This window comes from Sciurus vulgaris (genome assembly GCF_902686455.1).
Source record: "Sciurus vulgaris genome assembly, chromosome: 4".
Taxonomy (NCBI): domain Eukaryota; kingdom Metazoa; phylum Chordata; class Mammalia; order Rodentia; family Sciuridae; genus Sciurus; species Sciurus vulgaris.
The window spans coordinates 176,444,021-176,466,644 of record NC_136464.1 but is presented as its reverse complement, the minus strand read 5'-3'; the positions used below and the strand labels follow the sequence as shown (position 1 = coordinate 176,466,644).

General features: G+C 40.2%; 1 protein-coding gene across 5 annotated transcripts in view; it reads right to left on the bottom strand.

The window, feature by feature from the left end:
• Positions 1-22,624, bottom strand: part of PCCA (propionyl-CoA carboxylase subunit alpha) — a 369,734-nt gene that overhangs the window by 86,457 nt on the left and 260,653 nt on the right. For all 5 annotated transcript variants that reach the window (XM_079138616.1, XM_079138618.1, XM_079138619.1 and 2 more), the window contains one exon: positions 2,956-3,054. In XM_079138616.1, the coding sequence (XP_078994742.1) occupies positions 2,956-3,054 (99 nt within the window). The remainder of the gene's footprint in view (positions 1-2,955; positions 3,055-22,624) is intronic.

The following is a 22,624-nucleotide window of genomic DNA, read 5'->3' as shown; positions in this document are numbered from 1 at the left end:
CTTCCATTCACTAGGCGAATGCCCTGGGCATGCAACTTAACCTCTACACACTCTATTTCCCCAAAGCAAAATAGAGTGTTCCACTAGTGCCTTATCCGGTTGCTTAGGGATAAAATAAACCAGTGAGTCTGAAGTACTTAGAGCAATCAGAGGCCCACGCAGTAGGTACAGAGTGAGGTCAGCCAGCTGTTCGTTTATCATGCCATCAGCACCAGGATTTGGGTGGGCGCTTACTTTGGTGCAGCCACATGGAGAAGCACGTTCAGTGCTGGTGCGTGAGCTCAAGATGCTCTACCACCAGATGCCCTAGAGAAACTCTTATTTCAAGAGGAAACAAAGGAGAGGAAAATTTGATAGAAGCACCATTTGTGGCAATGGAATATTGAAAATAGAGAAATGTCTATTTAGAAGAGAAAAACAAATATATTGTTGTCTATTAATACAATTTGGATATTGAGTGTCCCAAGAAGTTCATGTGTTAAAGGCCTGGTCCCCAAGGTGGTGCTACTGGGAGTGGGTAGGACCTTGGAAATGGGCCAGAGTGGGAGACCAGTGGGGCTTGTCCCTAATAGGGGACTGTGGGACCCTGGTCTCTCTTCTTCTGCTGCTGCTGCTTGGCTATGAGGTTAGCAGTCTCTCTACCATGTGCTCCTTGGAAAGCCACCCAGCACACACCCAGAGGCCCAGGGCAAAGGGTCTGCCTGATCATGGACTGGAACATCCAAAACTGTGAGCCCAAATAAACTTTTCCTAAGTTAATTATCTCGGGTATTTTGTCATAGTGATGGAATGCTGACTAACACAAACACAGAGCATGGAAATAAATAAACCAAAGCTACATGTGTCAACATGGACCAATCTCACGAACACAGTGCCAGAAGGTAAGGAAACTCACAGAAGAACAAAGATAGCATGGGGTCAAATACGCAGAGCTGAAAATCAAGAAATCAAGAAAAGCTGAACGAGACGCTGTTCACACATACACTGGGGTCACCGTGCTAAGGTTGTTTCTGCTCAGCTTCTGCCTAGCCATGTGTTCATAGGGAAGTTACTTAGCTCACCATAGCACCGCTCCTACAGAAAGACTGCTGGGATTTAAATCCCGGCTCTCTCTCTCCAGCTGTGTGAACTTGAACAAGTTACTTAGTTTCTCTGCTCCTTAGTGGTCTCATTGATAAAAATATAAACAATAGTATCTACTTCATACAGTCGTGAAGACTGAAGGAGTTAATGTATGCACTCTGCCTCAAACTATACCTGACACACAGGAAGCACTACACATTATTTATGATTACTATGGCTGACACTAATTTTGCAGGGTCCACGTTATATTTTGGAAATTTAGCACTGAATACCACAGAAAGTAGACAAAGTTCCCTTCCATAAGGAAAATCTTTTCTGGTCTTTTTTTGGTCAATGACTTTTATTCCAATACACCATCTACTGCTTTCTACGAGTTTATTTCCTTCCAATTAAAATGAACTGACTAGATGCAATGGCCTCCTCCAAAGAGTCAAGGAATCTGCCTTTAAGGGACCATTTATCTCAGATACGGTCATGCTCTCCATAGCAAAGAACTGACAAGACTGGAGAGAGACTTGCTGAACATCACCCCTGTGGCTCAGGGGGATATTTCTGGGTAATTATTCTGAACACATATCCAGCCATCTATCCTCCATGTGCAAAGGCCCTGGAGACCAGGGTCTGCCAAGTCCAGGTGGGGATTGCTGAGAGCAACAGGGCACAAACCTGGGGAGAGGACTTGGTGCCTCTTTCCTCTCACCACCAAGAGGTCCCACTATGTGCCAAAGCACATAACTGCTTGAACCAGAAAATTCACTGCAGAAAATATTCAGTTCAACACAAACAAATGAAGCAAACTATATTTTTGAAGACAATCATAAATGGATCAAAGTGGTGTGAAATTATGTAGTGATATTTCTTTCAAGGGTCTCGAAGAGTTTCATCTCATAATTTTCATTTACATAGAGTTAGAAAATGAAATAAGATGGGGAGCTAGAATATGGAAGAAAATATGGAAAAAAAATTATACAGGGACAAGTCATAAAAACTAAAGTCAAAATACAGGGAGGGCTCAGCAGTGAGAGTTGAAGGTTTCCTAAAACCAATAGAGGTAAGAGCCAACTGAGGCCTCGATGGGAAATTAGTTCAGCCATCAAATAGCTACTGTGAATGGAATCCTCTCCCCCTAAGTCTTTACGAGAGGTAGATACGAATCAGGAACAGTCTTTACCTCTGATGCTCTTCATTTGTCTAAGTTTTAAATATTAGTTTTCTGTGTAAAACCAAATTAAAGAATGAGCATTCAATGCTGTAGGATTTGTGATTTTTATTCAGATAATAACCACATTTTCCATGTGTTTGGGGAGATTTTGATAATCTCTTTCCATAGTTTTCCCCTTTAAAACAGGGGTCACTGATTACAAAGAACATTCTCTCAACTCTAGGTCTCAAAGCATCCCCTCAATGCAAAACATTTTACATTTGGGGGAAAAGAAAGGTTAACAAATTAAGATTACTCTTTTTTTTTTTTTTTTTTTAAAGTCATGTGCTGTAGAACGTCAATCTATATACCTCTTTTTTTTTGCTGATCTGATATTATAACATTCCAGCTGCACAGATAAGGAAGATAATAATGCATCACAATTTACAACTAAAAAGCCACAATGGCAAAGAAAACTGCTGATTCTTTATTTAACAAAATATAACACGGAAACCTTCTAAAATTGCCTGAAAAAAAGAAAACATTAATTTCTCTGAATAAGATATAACTAAAGATCCTCTAAAATAAGAAAAAATGGTTTCAAGTATATAAAGAATAATCTGAATGAGATTCAGCTTTTCCTTAGTACGTCTGTGAGTACGAGCCACACGGGCACTGACAAGGATCTCGAATGTGAGGAAGGCTTCCGAGCAGATCGTCACAACACTCACCTGCACAATCCTCTGAGTGCCATCAACGTTGACAGACAATAAGGGTGAAGCCAGGTTCCACGTACTGGTCACGTTTAGTTTCGACCCATCAACTTCCACCTGTTGTGACACCAAATAAGACTGTTACCACGAAGCAAGACAGAAAACTGATCTCAAGTTCACTGCTGCATACAAAGCAGCAGCCATTTTAAACAGATGGCTCCCCAACAACCTGTCATGTTTACTGCTCCAACCATGAAAGACAGGGTCCAACAACAGAGTCTTCCTAGCCATCTCTGGGGAGAGGTGAAGGACCTATGAACAGCTGCCTCTGGGTACTGAGGCTTCAAGCAATTTCCAGTAGGTAACAAACAGCCATCTAACTCGAAACCTATCTGGACACGCCACATTTACTGCAATTAGACAAGTAATGCATATAAATTCCAGTGACATTTTGCAACCCACGCAACAGGGCTTGCATATAATATCCTCTCCAAGGACCAAGGAAGAACTTTTTCTGTGGCAATTTTAATGAAGGACTATGCATTGTTATCTTAATTAAACAGACTTTAATTAGGCAAAATTCTTTGGTGTCGAATATCCAAAGATCATTCAAACTTTGCAAAGTTCTATCATACTTTTATCAATCATAAGTGACTAATTTCGTCAGGTCCTCATTCATGACAATGAAAAAAAAAAAAAGACCCATAATCTTGCAAAGCAGAGACACAGTTAAGAGAAAAAATTTATATTCCACACAAATAACATAAAAGAAATTGAAAAGAAAAAAATAAAAGCTAATTTCAAATAACAAGTAATAAAAGTTTTTTTCCACTCACTGATGATTATAACCCATTAGTATGAGAGGAAAAAAAAAAAAAAACAAATAGCATTATTATTTTAAGTCTATAGTAGACAACTTAACAAAGGGATACTTAATATTTCAAAATAAACCTGAAGCAGACCCAAGATATATGATCCCTAGAAACTACCCCCCATCACGTCTCTTAAAAGACACTCTTTAAAATCAGATAGCAGAGTCCTCACTATTTTCTGTTGGACCCCTGGGAACAGGTAGGAGGTTGGCAGGGAGGGAAGACAAGTATCAGGTGCCCTGAAAATATCCAGGCTGAGGACGCAGTCCAGGGGAGGCACTGCTGGGACGGTATGGGGCAAGGGCACGGCCCTGACGGAGGAAGAAGCTGGACAGAACCCCAGGGGTGCCATTCCTGGCATCCAGAAGTTTCTATGTCTTAGTGAGAAGACAGCGAAGCCATGGGTCAGGATGAAGACCACATAATACAGGCGACTACAGGACAAAAGCAGGGACGAAGGGCAGCAGAGGGATCTCTTCACCACCACAGGCCCGAAGAGCCCAAATGGGCACATGCCTCATTCCTCAATGGGCCCTCTGCACCAACTTAATAAGAACAGCGCTGAGTCTGAGCTGAGTTGCCACTGCCATTATCATAGGCAGCTCTGACCACCATTCCCAAAGCCCCCTCCCAGGCCCACACTCGGAAGCTGGGGATGGGCAAGAGGCCTGGAACACCACGTTACCTGAGAGAGGGTGTTCACACCAGAGGGGCCAAGATCCTATTTACACATAGGTTTTTCTTCCCCTATCCCTGCTAACTGTAGAGGGCTTGTAAGAAAGACTACATGAGATGGAAAAATTTAAAACTCACATTTCCTAGCACACCTGATAATGAGTGTAATTTGTAATTTCCCTATATAACTGAAACAAGGGTGATATCATGATTCCAAACCATAAACTATGAAACACAAACACATCTGCAAAAATTTAATGAGGGAAGGAACTGTGCTGAGAGCTACCAGGTGCCTCCTCGGGCCTCCAACCTCCAAGATACACAATTCCCACCAAGAGCTACAAAGACCCCGCTGATGTATTCTCAAATGGGTGAACCTAGGATAAGCCATAGGGGAGGCAGAGACTTCTCTGAACCACAGTGAAATAGCGCAGAAAGGTGGGTGCAGACAGAGAGAGAATACTCATTACTGTGCATCCCTCCCCTTCCCACCGGGCCGCTAGGCAAGGGTGACAAGAAGCAATGAGGAGCAGACGGGGCATTTCATTACTGCAACCCTGAGACGCTCCCTTAAAGAACCCCACCCAACCTTTCCATATGGGAAATGAGCAGTGCTGGTGAGGGGTGACAAGGGTCACAGGTCCAGGGAGAAGCTGCAGACCCCCACTCACAGCCAGCCTTCCCAGCCAGCCTCCTCTACGATACAAACCATAATCAGAAACAGACAACACTGTGTCTCAGCATACAATTTGGGGGAAAATCTATAAGGAAAAACAGGTAAATTAAGAGCATATAACACAAGAAGAACTACTCAAAGAAACACAGGAAGAGATCAGATAAATAAGTCTCCAAAGTCTCAAAGGCAACCATAGGAAATGTGACCCTTCTTTAAAAAAAAAAAAAAAAAAAAAAAACTCAAAGAAGAAAAACAAAGGTTCAAAGAAGAGATTATACAACAACAGAAGGAAATGAAAATCAAGCTGGTAGAACTCAGAAAAAAAAAATGAAGAGAAAAATAACATTATAGAGATAAAAGCCAAATTAAGGAGCAACCAAAAATAGAATGTGACTAAAAAGAAATACCAGGACATGGAAAAATTATATAAAACAAAAATTGACAGAACCAATAGTATAAAGGCAATTTGTAACAAAGACAATAGATATGCAGGAGGAAGAAAGGGGATAAAAAGGTAAAGAATAAATGTAAAAGTGAAACATATGATTAGACTTTCTAAAATAAACCTTCAATTTATAGACTGATAACATGTACGGATTTTAAGACTAAAGAAAAAATTATGTGAATATTTAGGCAGAAATAAGAAACCACAAGAAATTAAAAAACTAAATTGAGTCAGCCTAATTACCCAAGAGCATCACCAATACAGAAAACTATAGAGAAACATGGTCCAAGTACTGATAAGAGGAAATGATGCCCCATCATTTTATACCCAGCCAAGATTTCCTTAAACTGTATGGTATAAATAGTTATTCTGTGGTATATAAAAACTTAGGGGACCCTTTCATTAAAAATAAGCCATTTCTATAAGTGCTGATACAAAACTAACCCCAAGAAAGGATAGAATAACATATACAGATGCCATGATTTGTTAAGGAAAACAAAATGACAACGTATATGTGGTGGGTTTTGTCCACTTGTTGGTGGGTTGGTTAGTCGGTTTGGTACTGGGAATTGAACCCCAGGGGTACTTTATCACTATGCTAAATCTCCAGTCATTTTAATATTTTAATTTTGACACAAGGTCTTACTAAGTCACTCAGGCTGGCCTTGAATTTGTGATTCTCTTGCCTCAGCCTCCCAAGTCACTGGGATTACAGGTGTGTACCAGGTACCCAGCTCAGGTGTGGTGGTTTTATTTTTTATTTTTTTTTTTCATATGTAGAAAATCTCTGAACAAATGCATAAGTGGAACAGAATGGCTGAGGAACAGGGGTGGAAGAGAGGCTCACTTTTCACCATGAATCCAGTGGTACTTTTAAAATTTTGTCCTGGATAGGAGTATTTTATTTATATATATACATATATATATAGAGAGAGAGATATAGATATAGATATAGATATCAATATATAAATACACACGCGCACACACACACATTTAAAATTCACTTTAAGGTGAGAATTAGGGTAAGTGGGTCAGCGCCCTCTGTAATACATAATTAGCAGACCTTCACATGCAATGCTTTCTTAAATGCATGCTTTCTTAAAACAGCATTTTGGTGAACAGGGCAATACTCATTTCAGTTTCTCTGGGTGTAGCTGTCCTGATTTCATCTACTACACCCAATTTTACAGTGTATTGCACACAGTGTCTCATCCTCTTCTGAAAAAGAGGGACCTGGACCAGCAGTGCCCAAAACCTGCGTAGTTCTATGGTTACAAAGTCCTTCCATCTCAGACGTGTTCTGACAGTTGTTCCTGAGAGAGCAATTCCAATATTATGAAGGAATTTTTGTTTTGCTCAAGCACCTCCATTTGGCATGTAAAATTTTTACAATCCTTTATTTAATGGACAATACAAGCTAACCAATTAAATAAAATTCAATGTGGAGATGAAAAGAAAAACAGACCAAAAGTGAAGTGACAAATGATATAACACCCTGGGGCTGAAGTAAAGTCTCACATTCTCCAGGGCAAACATTCCCACCGAAATGTCTCAGCTTTGTGAAAACACTAGAATATTCTTAATTGTGTGAAGGCTCCACATATTTTAAGGACACGCTAAAGACACAACACCTCTATCTAGAAACTGACCTAAAGATGTCATGTCACATCCTTGGCTTAAACAGACCTAGTACTGAGGTGTACCAAATTCATATTAGCTATAATACTAAAGCTGAGCCACACTCCTGTCAGATGACCTCCTCTCTTTTAACCGAAATTAAAGTCAGACGTGACTCCTCTCATTTTCTCTTATGTCATTCATCCCCACATTTTATATTTCCTCTGCTTCTTAATTTGCCCCTTTTAATTAACCTCCCGACCTCAGTCTAACTGGCTATGTCCTCTCTGCTTTCAAGCCTGGACAGGGCTCCCTAACTGCCCACCTAGGTCTCTTCTCTGACAGGTTCTAGAACACATTTGGTACCTACCTTCTTACCATCCCCCAAATCTTCTACAGTTTGGTCACTAAAAGCGTATTCTGAAAGGTCACCAAACTTCTTTAGCAGTTTTTATGTTCTCATCTTGATTTTCGGTATTCTTCACTTCTCAGCCAGAAGGAAAGCCTGTCTAAGAAGGTAACCTTTAAGCTAAGACCAAAGGGTGGCAGGAATTTGGTAAGTGTGCTGGTGGTAGCGGGTGGGTAGGAATATTCCAGAAGGAATATCATGGGGGGGCGGGCGGGGAGCAAAACGAAATAAGAAACCATGGAGCAAGAAAGAGCTTAGCTGTGTGCCTGGAACCCAGAAAACAAAGGGGAGAGTGTGTGGAGAGCAATGGAAGACTGAGGTCCTAACTGGAGCATGACACATCCAAGTCACACACATCCACGTAACACATCCACGTAACACATCCACATCACACACATCCACATCACACATCCACGTTACTCATTCACGTTACACATATCCACAGCCGGGGTCTCAGGCATGCTGTGCAATGAGGAGTGAGGGGCTACACCCCAGTCCTCCACTTGATACTTTTGAAGTTATTCTGGCTATAGTTCAAAACAGAAAAATAAAGCATGGTGATCAGTGCACAGCACTGGTAGTGTGGAGGAGAAGGACATTTGGAAGGAAGTGGGAAGTATGCCAATAGCATGAAAACGTGAGTCACCAAGGAAGAGGAACAAGAGGAAGCTTATTAGAGAACAGGAAAATCACCAGCCAGCAACGGATACCAGACCATATGAACCTGGTCTTGGAATGTGACGTTCTCCAGCAATGCCCAGGTGTGTAGCCTCAGACACAGAGAGAGTGGAGGCCGATTCACCTACACAGGGAATTGATGGAAGAATGAAGGGCTGAGGAAGCCAGGGGTACTTGTAAGTGAATGATGTAATTACAGGCCAGGAAGTCTAAATTGGACAAAGGAGGTATAAACAAGCATGATGTCCAGGGACTGAGAGAAAACAGGTTGCCTGGAGGCAGAGACTGACCATGCACTGGTAGCTAGTCGTCAGCTGCACCAAGAAAGGGGTGCAAGGGCAGGAACCCAAGGCTGCCAAGAGGAAGGTGAGGTGGTAAGGCTGATTGACGTACGTTTCAAAGAAGATGCAGCTTACAAGAGACAGGAACCTTGGTCTAAAGTGATACCAGAAAGCAACACTCAGTTTGAGAGAGAAACTACCAAAAAGTTTTAGTTAAGGGAAGGATGTGGTGGAACATTCTGGAACAGGGTGATACAGGGGAGTCTGCGGGTCACAAAGGAAGCAATACAGAGGGCACAGTGGCAAGGGAAGACAAAGGTTTAGGAAGTAACAGAGGACTGGGGAGGCCCTCAAATGCCTTGAGGACCTCTCTCCATCTGCACTGCTGCCACTCCTGCCAAACCTGGGGACCACGTCATCTCACTGGATCACTGCTGCACACCCATCTCCCGCAGGGGTCCTGCCCATCTCCTGCTCTTCAGGAGAGCTAGGATAACTTCACAGAAGCACAAGAGTGGTCACTTACAAAGCCAGAGACACAGGGGAAGGGAAGGCAACGTGAGAACGAGCTGATGGGGTGCAGCCTGCTGCTGAGAAGCGCAGACTCCAAGACAAGCGGGGCAGGCAGTCCCCAGCACAAGGACATCAGGGGCTCACCTTCCACAGTCACTAAGACTCCATGCTCATGTAAAGCACTGACATTATGAACTTGAAAGGATCAGAGGCAGCCTCTGGCGGATGGGACTAGGGAGGCTCATCAGCGCACTCTCTATTTTCTGAAAACTTTCCCCAGCATAATCACAGACAGGTTTTGTTGAAAGGTGCTCAAAATGAGAATATTTATGACATTTTAAACAACAATTCAAAAACCTGATTTCTTTCCAATTTCAAGAAGCTGTTTTTCCACATTTAAAAATCTCCCTGTAATCCTATATTCCACGAAGATCATCTGACTGCATATCTGGTACAGATGATGCTGATGCGGAACATTTTCCGTGAGTTGTTCGGAACATTTGATTTTCCTATCTACGTCATCGGAAGGGGAAAAGAAAGGACCCGCCCTAAATTAATTTGACATTTGAGAGAGATTACTTACATCCTTTACCTAAAAAACATAAAAGCACTTCCTCAGAGATACCTCATGACACAGTAAAAATATTACAGCTTCTATTACAGTGGCCCCGTGCTAAACATTCGAGAATTTTTATTCAACATCAGGAATGTAAAACTTACAAAACAAAGTACTTGCCAATTTTTTTCCCCAAAATAATAAAACTTTGGGAAGATATGAACTGTAAAAGTGTTTTTGATTCACCACATGCTTCCCAGGCAAATTCTAAACTCTTTTTTTTCATCAAATGTTAAGGAGATTAATTTTGCACAGTGTTAGATCTTAGATAAAAATTCAGATATTCCACTATTTAGAAAAGACAGTGACCACATATCTTGCTTCTATTTCTGAAAACAAAATGAAGGATAAGAAACAGATTTGTTGATCAAGCTATAATTATTTTTCAGAAAGGAATAACAAATCCTTGCCCCTATAATATGCTTCTAGACTATATCTTAAAAATGATTGTACTACACACACGGGAAAAAAAAGGGAAAAACTGCAGCTTCCAGATTTGACTTGTAGGCCAGAAAGCATCTTCAAAGTAATATATTCCAACTGAATCCTCTCCTTCCCTACTCTACACATAAGGAAATTAAAGAGCCACTTAGTAGGAGCCATTTGTAGGAGCAAATACCTTGCGGCACTCTTTAGGGTATTGAACTTATATTCATGTTAAAAGCAAAAGCATTAGAAGTAATCTCAACACTAAGACACAGTGTTAGTGTGACGAAGAGGCTCACTGTGCATTCCTACTCTGAAAGACTATTATGGAGAGAGCTGTTTACAGGTTTTTATCTCAACTACTGCTAACAAAATCACAATATTCAATTATGTATCAAATAAATGAGGTATATCCACAGGCCCATTGACAAAGGAATCTGCACACCATGCAGCCAATAATATAGGATATTAACACCAACTAACATTTCTAGTTTACTGAATTCTACATAAACTGCTACTAGATTTGTGAAACACAAATTAAGACGTTGACTAAGAAATTCATAATTTTCCTATCATTTAATACATTTATTAATTATGCTATTACTTGCTTCAACATTTATTTTTTAATTTTTTCAGTTGCTGATGGGCCTTTATTTTTTTATGTTTAAAATATTATAATTTTCAAAATTATTTCATTTTTACAGACTGCATTTTGACTCGCTGTACACCAATGGGGTACATCTTTTTGTTTCTATGTGGTGCTGAGAATCAAACCCAGTACCTCACACATGCTGGGAAAGTGCTCTAGCACGGAGCCACAACCTCAGCCCTTTAACATTGATTTCTTAGGTAAAGCATGACAAAACAAACATTTTTGTGCTGATATCATAATGAATGATACTGAACATTTCAATACGAACTATATAACACAATCTTATATCTTAATATAACACAAAAGGGCAGGTTTTCTTTATCCTGCTCTTCTATTTATTAAAATATTATCCTAAAATATAATTATGATACCTTTTGTGACCTTCCAGAAGGAAATGAGATGACTGTTTTATGAAAACAAAAAGAGACAACTGTCTCCCATAAGTTTCTTCTTATCACTATTGCCTTGGTAACAGTCCTATTTCTTTCCCCAAAATATGTGTAATAACGACAAAAGCATCACAAGGAATCAGATACGATGACAGTTAAGATCCGTAAATCTGTCACAAAGGATTATATTAAATATGCATGTTATAAATGTAATTAAATACATCTCATATGATGTGAATTGAAAAAAAAAATAAATTTTGTGTACTGATCTACAATCAGCCAGGTTGTCTAGTTTCTGTTTAATTATCGCCTCATTAATTGATCAGTAACAACTTTAATTTCAGTCTTTCGGGTTAAGAAAATACCCTGCGTTATTTTGCCCACAGTTTAATTATGGAAGGAGTTTCTCTCGGATAGGTGTGACAAGGTCATTCTCTGCGGATCACACTGTAAATTGCAGCAGCTTAGTGAATAACTCCAGGTAGATGAGAGAACAGGAGGGGCAGGTGAAGCTCCGCTGCCGGTGGTGGTGGAGTCCTGCGTTCCTGCCCAGGGTCGGCGTCCACGGCAGAAGCTCGGGCTGAACCTCAGCACCATCATCACCATCCTCCGGGACCGAGGAGCAAGCTCATCATTCAGGTCTCACTTCCTCGTGCATAAGACGCACGCTGACACAGGGCTGAGGCGTAAGGTGAGCACTTAGAACGGCACCTACCGCTCAATGACCCCCAACAAATGCTAGGGTGTCACTGCAGTTCTAGTGGCACCATGGACTCTTCCCATCATCCCATAGAGATTATTTCCAAGCTGCTTTTCTCCTATTTTAAACATACCTGGCTTTGGGGTTGCTGGTGTTTTCAGTGGTGGCACGCCTGTCTAGCATGTGCAAGGTCCTGGGTTCCGTCCTCAGCACTGAAATTTAAAAACTACTTTTGCTTCTTCTTCTATTTTTTCATATTCCTCCTCAATGCCTCCCCCATTGCTGATCCTCTTCAGGGCATCTGATTCCTATTAGCATCTTTTTTGCTTTTCATATGCATTTCACTACCCCGATGTCCCCTGCCCACAATCCTACTACCTAAGCTGATGGTTCAGCTCCTCACACATGGGGGGCGGGGGGCTACAGGTCTGCAGGATGGTCACCAGGGTGTCTAAGTTCTTCCCTGTCCTAAGTTCCCACACACTACTGCTTCGACGTGCTATTTCTTACCAATCTTACTGATTTGTGTTAGTTATCTGTGACAGTCAAGCCTTGTGCTATTTGCAGACACTCAGGTTGCCCCTAATAGCCCATTTCTCCTGGCCAACAATAAACATATGTGATACTCCATTTTCTATGCTTCCATCTTCTAAGGATGTAGCAGCAGGTTTGTATTCTTTTCTCAGCCTCTATTCCCTTTAGTGACATATATACCAAAATATTTGTTATCTTTTTACATTATAATTACAATCACATATTTGATTATTTTGTTTTATTTTAAATCAGCAAATTCAGTCCCAAAAGAATATATATGTATGTCCTTAAAATTTCTCATGGATTATAGATTCAATAGCAATGCTTCATAAGCACGAAAAATAAGACCTCTTCCTTTTTTATTTGTTATTATCATGGTTTGTCCCATTTTGACAGATATGGAGAGATATAGGAATTGGTGGCCAAGATTCACTCATCATATCCACCTGGTGGGTGACTAGCAATCAGTCATTTGTTCTGTATCAATTATGTCTCAAGGAAGACGCTGCTAAAAATTGCACTGTCCATTAGGTTCACGAGAAATCATGCACTTGAAGAGTACAGGGCAGCTTATCAGCTCTGCAGACCACTGGCATAACCTTACTGAAAAGGTAAGCAAGGTTAACCACAATCCTTCACTGCTGAAGAGACAGGAAAATGGTGTAATTACCTTCCATCATCCTAATGACTATCCCAGGGAAGTGCTTCTTTTCATATGGCTCTTTTTTGGTAAAATAATTTCAAATACACATGAAGTTGCAGCACAACCGCATGGAGTTCCTGTTACCCCTTCCCGATCCCCTGGCCTCTGCTATTTCTCAGGCGGTGGAGAACAGGTTTGTGATGCCCACCAATAAACACCCCAGCTTATGTTCCAAAGCACAAGGACACTCTCCTCACATTTGCAGCCACCAAGATCAGGAAGTGAGTCTCACCCAATATTCCCATCTGTCCACAAACCCTACTCGAACCTCACTACCGCCCCAATAATGCCCTTTGAGGTAGGCCTGGCATCTAATTTCAGCCCACACATTTTAGTTTTCATGACTCTTTGGTTTCTGTCTGACCCCAATCCTTCACTTTGCCTGGTCTTTTATGACCTCGTGCTAAGGAATGAATGTTGTGTCCTCTCAAAATTCATGTTCTGAAAACTCAAAGCCCGGGGGTTGTGCTAGGAAGTGGGAGCGCTGTGAGGGCGAGCTCACACACCTCACCTCATTCTCCTTCTATGCTTCCCCCTCCCTCTTCCTCCCTCTCTCTCCTTCCTTCCCTCCCGTGCAAGGACATAGCAAGAAGATGGCCACCTACAAACTGAGAAGTGGAACCCCACCAGGTACCAGATCTGCCAACACCTTGATCTTGGACTTCCCAGCTTACAGAACTGGAAAAATAAATATTTGTTATTTAAGGCATCCAGTCTGTGGTATATTTATTATAGCAGCCAAAACTAAGACATCTTGGCCATTTTGAAGAGAACAGACTAGTTACTTTATAGAGTGTCCCTCAGCTTGGAGGAACATTTCCTCATGATTTATGCATTTTAGTAGGAATGCCACAGAAGTTGTATGCTGTTTTTAGTGGCAGTCAGGAGACACATGACATCGGTCAATTGTTCCATTACCAGCGAGGTTACTTTACTGCTGTTGAAGATGGTTTCTACCACGTTTGTTTGTTCACTGTAATGTTAAACACTAAGGAAATACATTGAAATCTGTTTCAATACTTACCTACAAAAAACAAAAGCAAAGACAAAAACAAAGCTAATCCAACACCCGGGTTTATTCTAGTCTTCTCCCTTCGTGTTTTTAACTCTCCTCAAATAAAGTGAGAAACTGCCTCCCATCACCCAGTTAACTAACAAATTTGTCATGTTTTTCTTCCCTCAATTTGTCCAATATATACATATATCTTCTACCTTAAATGTATTTCAAAATAAATAAAAGAGTATTACTATAGAAAAAGAATTTGATAATGCTTCAGCAATGAAAAGAGGGTCAACTGACTGGACACTCAGATTTATAGGACTGTAAAGTCTGCTACAAGATATTCTGAGGGCGGCAGTGGGCAAGGACAGGTAAGTGAGAACAGCACGGGTACTCATCGATCTAGTCTCTTGATTTTGTGAATTCTTTAAAACTTCCATGGTGAAAAGCTAAAGGAAACAGATCATTAGGTCAGACCAACTATTTGGACAGGCATGACGGGCGGTACCACAGAAGTCCTATCCAGACTATAAATTAATTAGCAAGTCCACTTGGCCATAGGGAGAAGTGACTTTGGTGAGTCATGCCACAAGTGGGAATGACAAACACCAACTAGAGTAACTCCAACGAGCGTTGCTTGCTTGGTCTGTGTCCTCCCACTAGTGTGGACATCTCTTTGGTCTATCTTACTGAATTCTGTTATTCCACTAAGCCAAACATTAACACTTTGCCTTCCAATTTCTCTTCCTACTAGTGACCCACACACAACTCAAAAAGTCTTCCCAAAGCCCCTTTGCCAACAGCTCTACTCACTGCCACTGACCAGGTCAAAACGCAGCCTTGCACCAGGAGCTTTCCCAGCTCAGAATCCTTCCTGGCTTCTGGTTGCTTCAGGAATCAAAGCTTAACTTCTCCACATGGTCCTCTAGGTCTCAATCTAGCAATTTTTCATTCTGGATTTTCTTCCTTCTTTCTCTGACCCTCAGAATACGTGCGCAGGTACCATTTCTACAACTTTATTTCTACTATTTCCCAAACTGGGAACAGCTGATTCTGCTGAGCAGTTCTATCGTCCGCTTCGGCACCTGCTCTGTCCGCCCTTGATGCTGTAAATCTGCTCTTAGCCTCATAACCCTCATAACCCTCGAGCACCCCCACACCACCCTTGTCTTCTGCTGAGCTGGATGGTGCCTGTCCTTGCTTGGGATTGCTGTAAACTCATCAAGCTATGCCCTATGTTCTCATCACTGCTTTCTTAACCTTGGTCCCTCCCGACCTAACTGCAAGTTCATGAGGGCAGGTTAGTGCTTTATTTTTTCATGTCCTTCATGCAAAGCTCAGTACAGTGTCCTGACCTTGAATACTGAGAGATCTTTGATAAAAATTATACTGAGGTAAAAATTAATTACGTAAAAAATCTAACATTTATCTTTATGACTATAGGCCTACTGGAAAACTATAAAAGCTATGTTTTAAACTAAAGTATCATAACACAACACTGACATGTGCATAATGACTCACTTTCATTCTCTTCAATGCATGCTTTTTAAAAATATTTTTAGCTATAGATGGACACAATATCTTTATTTTTATTCTTATTTTTTAATGCAGTGCTGAGGATCGAACTCAGTGCCTCACACATGCTAGGCAAGCGCTCTACCACGGAGCCACAACCCCAGCCCCTCAGTGCATATTTTTCAGATATGCCTGTTCCACCTTTGACTACTGACAGCTGACAACATGCTTCTATTTTGGAATTTCCCAAGGTAACTTTGGTTAAGATTCACAAAGAAACTTCAGTCAAAATATTTTCAGTTGTAATGTCCTATAAAGTGTTGATAATAATTGTACTTTAAAATCCATAAATGCTTTTAATAGCAGTAATTCCAACTACATGAGGGGCTCCATTAAACACTTTCATAATATGAAATCTACACACAGAGCTAAACACCTCCTGGCCCATCAGCCCACCCAACTGTGCCTCCAGCCCAGCATACTTACTATAGCCCATTTAAAGAAAGGCAGGCAATAAGAAAGAAGTTTAAAACAAATTAAAAATGCTACTTAAAATTCTATCCCATTTCTAGGGTTTCACTTTCAAGTCCACAGAAATAAAATTATCTATTCAAGTTGTTAGATGAATGCTTCTAACTCTGATGACTGTGAACAAAGTAAGGCCACTCTATTATTTGTAAAACTGCATTCCCAAAGGAGAATAAGACTGGCATTTTTCCAGGAGACTTGAAAAAGAGTGTGGCTAATATATATCAGTTTTGGTAGCAGTGACCAGAAATAATATGCAGAAGCATAGCCTAACTGAGAGCTAGCAAGGAAAGCAATGAGTGAGAACAACTAGGGAGAGAACAGAACTTTAATGAGCAAGCGCCATTCATTCCCGAAGACCTCCTGAGACACGGAGCGGGAGGGAAATTGTTTCTATATTTTAGTTCCTTAGGAAGCTATAAAATATCTGAAGTATTTCATGCAATGCCACTTTGAAATAAGAAAAGACTCGACTTATCAAAATAAATAAAAATTTAAAAAATTACTTATAAAAGTTAACCTGGACCAAAAAAAAAAAAAAAAAAAGGAAAAGAAAAGGATCAACTTGTGTCTCAGGATAGATGAAAATCATGGAAAAAGCAGCAAGAGCACAAACAATGACTTTGGTTTCCCGACCTCTCATCAGCCACAGATGGACATTCTGAACACATTCTAAAAAGCTCACTCTTACCTAACTGCAGTGCATCTCCAGGGGACTGGCATCCACAGGAGAGAACAAAATGGGCATTCACTACCATGTAGACAACATCGAAGGACAAAACCACAACAATTTAGTTGAATCAACCTAAACGGAAATACAACCCTCCTGTGAATGCTCTCAGCCCTTCTCTTTCAAGCTCAAGCCTCCAGCAAGCATCTCTCCTGAGTGCCTAGCAGACAGGAGTCTCCAAGTGAAGGAAGCAAGACTCACCTACATCCTAGCACAGGCAACTGGAAATTACTTGGTGTGGAATGGTAATGGGACCAAAACCACAGAAATACCTACAAAAGCAAATGTAAGCTAAACTCTCCTAACTCACCTGAGGAAAAGTACTTTCTCCTTGGAATGTATTTCTACTGAAGAAAAATACATCTTTACCCCCACCATGAAGAGAAAGACCCAGGGTTATATCACACTTAAGTCATCGGTGAACACTGGTGGTGGGGTGCAGGGTGGTCCTCAGACACACACAGCTACCCCAATGACTAAAATTTACAACCTAAGAGTCACTCCTTTTGATTAAGACAGTGTTTAGAAAGTGCCTATTAGGATCCACTCGGCTGAGGAATTAACTCATTAATACATGAGCTCTCACTTCAGATGGGTAACTTTTGATAAAAGGGACTGGGAGAAAAGGTACGTCCTGGGAAGGATCTGGCAAGCATAGAAACCTTCCAGTAGCAGGGGGCAAGGTCACCATGCAAAGGAAACAACCACCTTTCTGTCCTGGAGAACTGCAAACATACAGTAACAGAAAAAATAGCTTAATAAACCCCAATACATTCATCATTCAAGTTCAAAATTTATCCACTGAAAGCCAGACTTGTTTCATCTATATCCCCAAAGATTTCCCCACATGATCCAAGACTATTAAGAAGCAAATACCAGACTTCTTGTTTCATCCATAAATTCAATGAATACTTCTCTTTTTTTTTTTGGGGGGGGGGGGGTGGGCAGTACTGCAGATTGAACACATGGCCTTGTGCATGCTAGGCCAGTGCAGTACCCACTGAGCTACAACCCCATCCCTTTTTATCTAGTTTCCCTTTGAGACAAAGTCTTGCTAAATTGCCAAGGCTGGCCTTGAACTTACAATCTTCCTGCCTCAGCCTCCCAGGAAGCTGGGAATACAGGAGTGTGCCACCTCCCCTGGTTCAGTGAATACTTTCTAAATTTAGCCCATACTATGGCATGCATTGAGCTTTTGGCATCAAATTAATCAAATGAATTAATTTAATATTCAGTAATAACAGCTATCGTCACTTTATTCTACACATGGCCTTCTCTGAGCACTGGGAATGGAGGCAGGAGGGGGGCAAGTGGGCAATAGAGCCACGAGCTGCAAAAGGTTACCTGAAAAACAATCAGTAATCACATACACCACATATTACGCTTTCTCCAATTGCTATTCATTGAAGGATGAGGTCAGAATAAAGTGTTCCTGTTAGTCTGGGTCACAAAAGTAATTCAAGATGCATATAAAAATGCTTATTATCATTCAAGTTCTCTAAGCCCATTCAACCATTCAGCCCTTGGCTTTCTGATGAGACTGCCAACAACTATGCCAATTAGTGTCAATTGCGATGTTAGATTTTGTAACATCTGCACCTGCCTACCAGTTAGTGGAGCCGGCAGAAAGAAGTGACTGATGGTTACAAGTTACAGCAATACTCAACTCTACCATTCTGAGCCAACGTTTGCCAAGTCTACAAATGCACCAATTGTTTTTTTAAAAACATATTTTTTCCAAATTATTATCTATATCTTCTTTTATGGAGGAGGGACAAGTTTGGCCATGATATTGTAAACTATAACAGTAACACTTTTTTAAACCCAAAGTTTTAAAACTAAGATAAATGTAATCTATAATAAACACAGTGAATTACATATCAAATAAATATGTATTAAAAATAAATTAAAATGCAATATTTTGAATTTAGCAAATGTTAAATTTATACATTTCATGTGGCTAACAAAAACATCTATTCATATTTTGAGAAGTTTTCTCATTATAGAAAATATTTTTATCAAAATTTCTTTATAATTTACAAACCCAAAATGAAAACACACATGAATAGGAAGAGATATTTAATGTGGAAGAAATCATGAATAACTGGAATTTGCTATTACATATCTTCACGTTAAAGTATTACTCACAATTAAAAGTCATGTGATACTTTCAAAATATCCAGAACAAATATAACAACCTTTATCCTTGAACTGAAATGCTTCACTTTGGTTTATTATAATTAATAGTAATGGTATTTTTAAAAAATTTCACAATTGAAGCAGATTGCAGCTGATGAAAGCTACTGGAAGTAATGTAGTGGTTAAAGACAAAGTACACCACTAAAGAGAAATAAAAATTGCATGTCAATATCTAAAGTATGGGCGATGTATATAATGTAGCACATTCTATCTAGTGTCATTACTTAAATTGCTACTTTTCCTCAACAATCTATTCTCCTGCTCTAGCAAGTAGAATAAATGGTAATTTTACCTGCCAAATTTGGCACAAAAAAGGACAAGCAACTTCATTAACAGAACAATGCTTTCAATATGATTTTTCCCTTTTCCACCCAGTGCCAAATACTAGAACAATTCAAATCAAGAAATCTAAGCAAAATTACCTCCTCTTGTTGAAGTTTTACATGCTTGAATAAGCAAACGATATATACAGGATGCTGGCAAGAACATCCTTCTTGTAAGTTAGTATATTTCTTTTATTGCAGCTTAATTACAAGCTGAATGCTACACGCGACCAAGAACCAAACACCTCCCCGCGGAGGTAGGTAATGTGCCCAGTGTGGGGTGGGGGGTACATACCCATATGGTCACTTAAAACAACGGAACAGGTTTAACTAAAACACTTGATTTAGGTGAAAATATTGGTTAAAACATCAATTAATGCCCCTTTGCCAGTGCATGGAACAAAAGACTTATATTCCATCTTTGATAAACTAATTGAAACAACACCCACTTCTGTCACCCTCACCCGTTACGACCAGTCTCACACTTCCTTGGTGTTCCTTGTAGCTGTCCAGAAATGAAATCACAAATTCTTCTAGGCCTTGTTTCAGATCTGATCACAAAAGCAATAAGAACAACTCTTCTATTAAGGATTAAAGAGGTCCATTCAGCCAGTTCACAAGTCATTGTCACTAGACTTCCAAAGCAAAACATGAGCACTTTTTGTCCAGCTGAGTGAATCTAGTAGCTACTCAAAAATTTGTCCACTGTTAATTACAACAGAGGAGTGTGCCATGTCTAATCTCCATCTGGTTTCCTTAATCCTATTCCACATGACAGCCATGCATCACACATCTAAACAGAACCAACAGTTTTTATTAAGAAAACCAAGTGATAAAATGGAGCAATAGCAATTTAAACACATCCGCATGTAACCATGATAAATATGACCAAGAGCAAGTATGACACAGTCACACCCAAGTTTGTGCTAAACTTTAAAATTTCAAGCAATGTCTACTTTTTCATTTTTTTGTATGTTTGTTTGTTTGTTTTTGGTACCAGGGATTGAACTCTGGGGCACTCAACCACTGAGCGACATCCCCAGCCCCATTTTGTATATTTAGAGACAGGGTCTCACTGAATTGCTTAGTGTCTGGCTTTTGCTGAAACTGGCTTTGAACTCCTGATCCTCCTGCCTTAGCCTCCCAAGCTGCTGGGATCATAGGTGTCTACTTCTCAAGGTCTACTTCTTATGAGGCTTAAACACCAACTTCGAAAATGGCATGTTTTATTTATATAACTTCCCCCCGTAGAAATAAAAATACTTATAAAAATACACTGAACCAAAGCAGAAATTTCAATACTGACAATATCCAGATTATGAATGTCCTTTAGTTTTATTCCTAGCTGTTTCAATTTTGGCCCTTATTCAGAGAAATGAATCTAAACCAAAGAAAGGGAATACATATTGAGTTTCCACAAGGACTTCTCAGAACAATCCTATAATGGAGAGGTTATTAACATTTACAAGTGACAAATCTGAGGCCCAGAGGAGTTAAACAACTGCTTAGGGTTCCACAGCTCACCAAGTAGCAGTGCAGACTCAGGGTGCTCACACCTCCACCTAGCCAAGGCAGGTATCTGCTGGCAAGGGCATTTTGAGGGAAAAACACAATCATTGTGGGTAAATTGATGACATCTGGTATTATTAATACTCAGTAGTGTTCATGGAGGAGAAGGGACAAATCTCCCTTAGAGCAGGACCTTTCAGGCCTGCAGCTTAACAGTGTGGAGGAGCTGTAGAGCGTTCTGGGGCAGGAAGAGGGAGGGGAGGCAACACCTGAGACAGGTTCACCAGACTCACTGGACAAACTTCCCCCAAACCGATCACTAAGACAAGATGCCCATCCCTATAACTACTCTCCAGATACTCTGCTGTGGCCTCAAAAAAGGGCTTCACAAAATAAATGAGTAACACAAAGAATGTTGGACTCAGAATATCCATGAGCACTAACTAACAAATCTTGCCAATCTTTGTGTGTCTTATCTTTTCAAGGTTCCACAAATTTTTCATACCATGGGGGGAAAAAATTGCTTGCCAAGTAAAAGCTCCATTAGATTCTTTTAAAAACCCAAATGTCATAGATTTATATATAATGTTACACTTAAGAGGGAAAAGAAACAGTTGGAGGGCCTGCGACATGCCAACCGTGGCCCTAGAGCCTATGTATGTTGCTCACTTGGTTTTCACGAGTGCCCTGGAGAAGGGCATTCCTATTTTACAGAGGGAGAAGACAGGGCCCCTGCTGGACTCCACAGCCAGCAGCTCCAGGACTGGCATTCAAACTCAAGTCCACTGCCTCGTGGGCTTTACGTTTTCCTTCATATCAGGGCTTACATAAAACAACACTGCAGCAGCGGCTCAGAGGGTTAAGTGACATTTCCTAACTGGTTACATAACTGGTGAGGGCCAGAGGAAGTTCCTCTGTCTTCAAAGACTGTTGTTTTCCATACAAAGTTACATTATTGTTTCTGTACCACCCATTTTAACCCCAAAATAAACTTTGTTAATAAACGAACACCGTAGACAGGTTAAATTTTACAAAGTGAAGATGGTGGAGAGAGAATATAATCACGTATGTTCCAATGTCCACATCTGATGTGATTGAGGTTTCTTGTTTATAAAACCACCCAGTCTGCAGAACAGAAAATGTAATCGCTATAATGTTACTTAACTTTAACTACTAGAAATGGGGTTCTTCAACAAGTTGTCTTGCAGATTGATAAAAATGAGCATTCATACTTTCTGTCCTTTTAGATTTTGTATTTCTACCAAGAATTTTAGAGCATTTTCAATAAATAAAAACATTAAAACCAATACATATATAATACATATATATCATATGAAAGATGAACCATTAAAATAATTTCTTAAATAAACCACACGTAATTTTTTAAAAATTATTAAATTTAAAATAAATGTAATAAAACATTCCAGCCCACATCCATGATTTTCCTAACACCAGAAGTTCTACAAAACATTTACAAGTCACAAGATACATAATCAAGAACGGAGAGATCAATTCTGTTACAATTGCTCAAAGTATCTTTTTAAAAACTGCTCTTGAGTCTTTGATCATTTTTAACATCTTCAATGGCAGTACATCTCTGACCTTTGAGTTTTAGAAACTGCCAGTTAAGCAGTGCCGGGACTAGTAAACATGATGGGAAAGACCTGTTATGTCTCGCTGAGACACAAGGCAGAAAT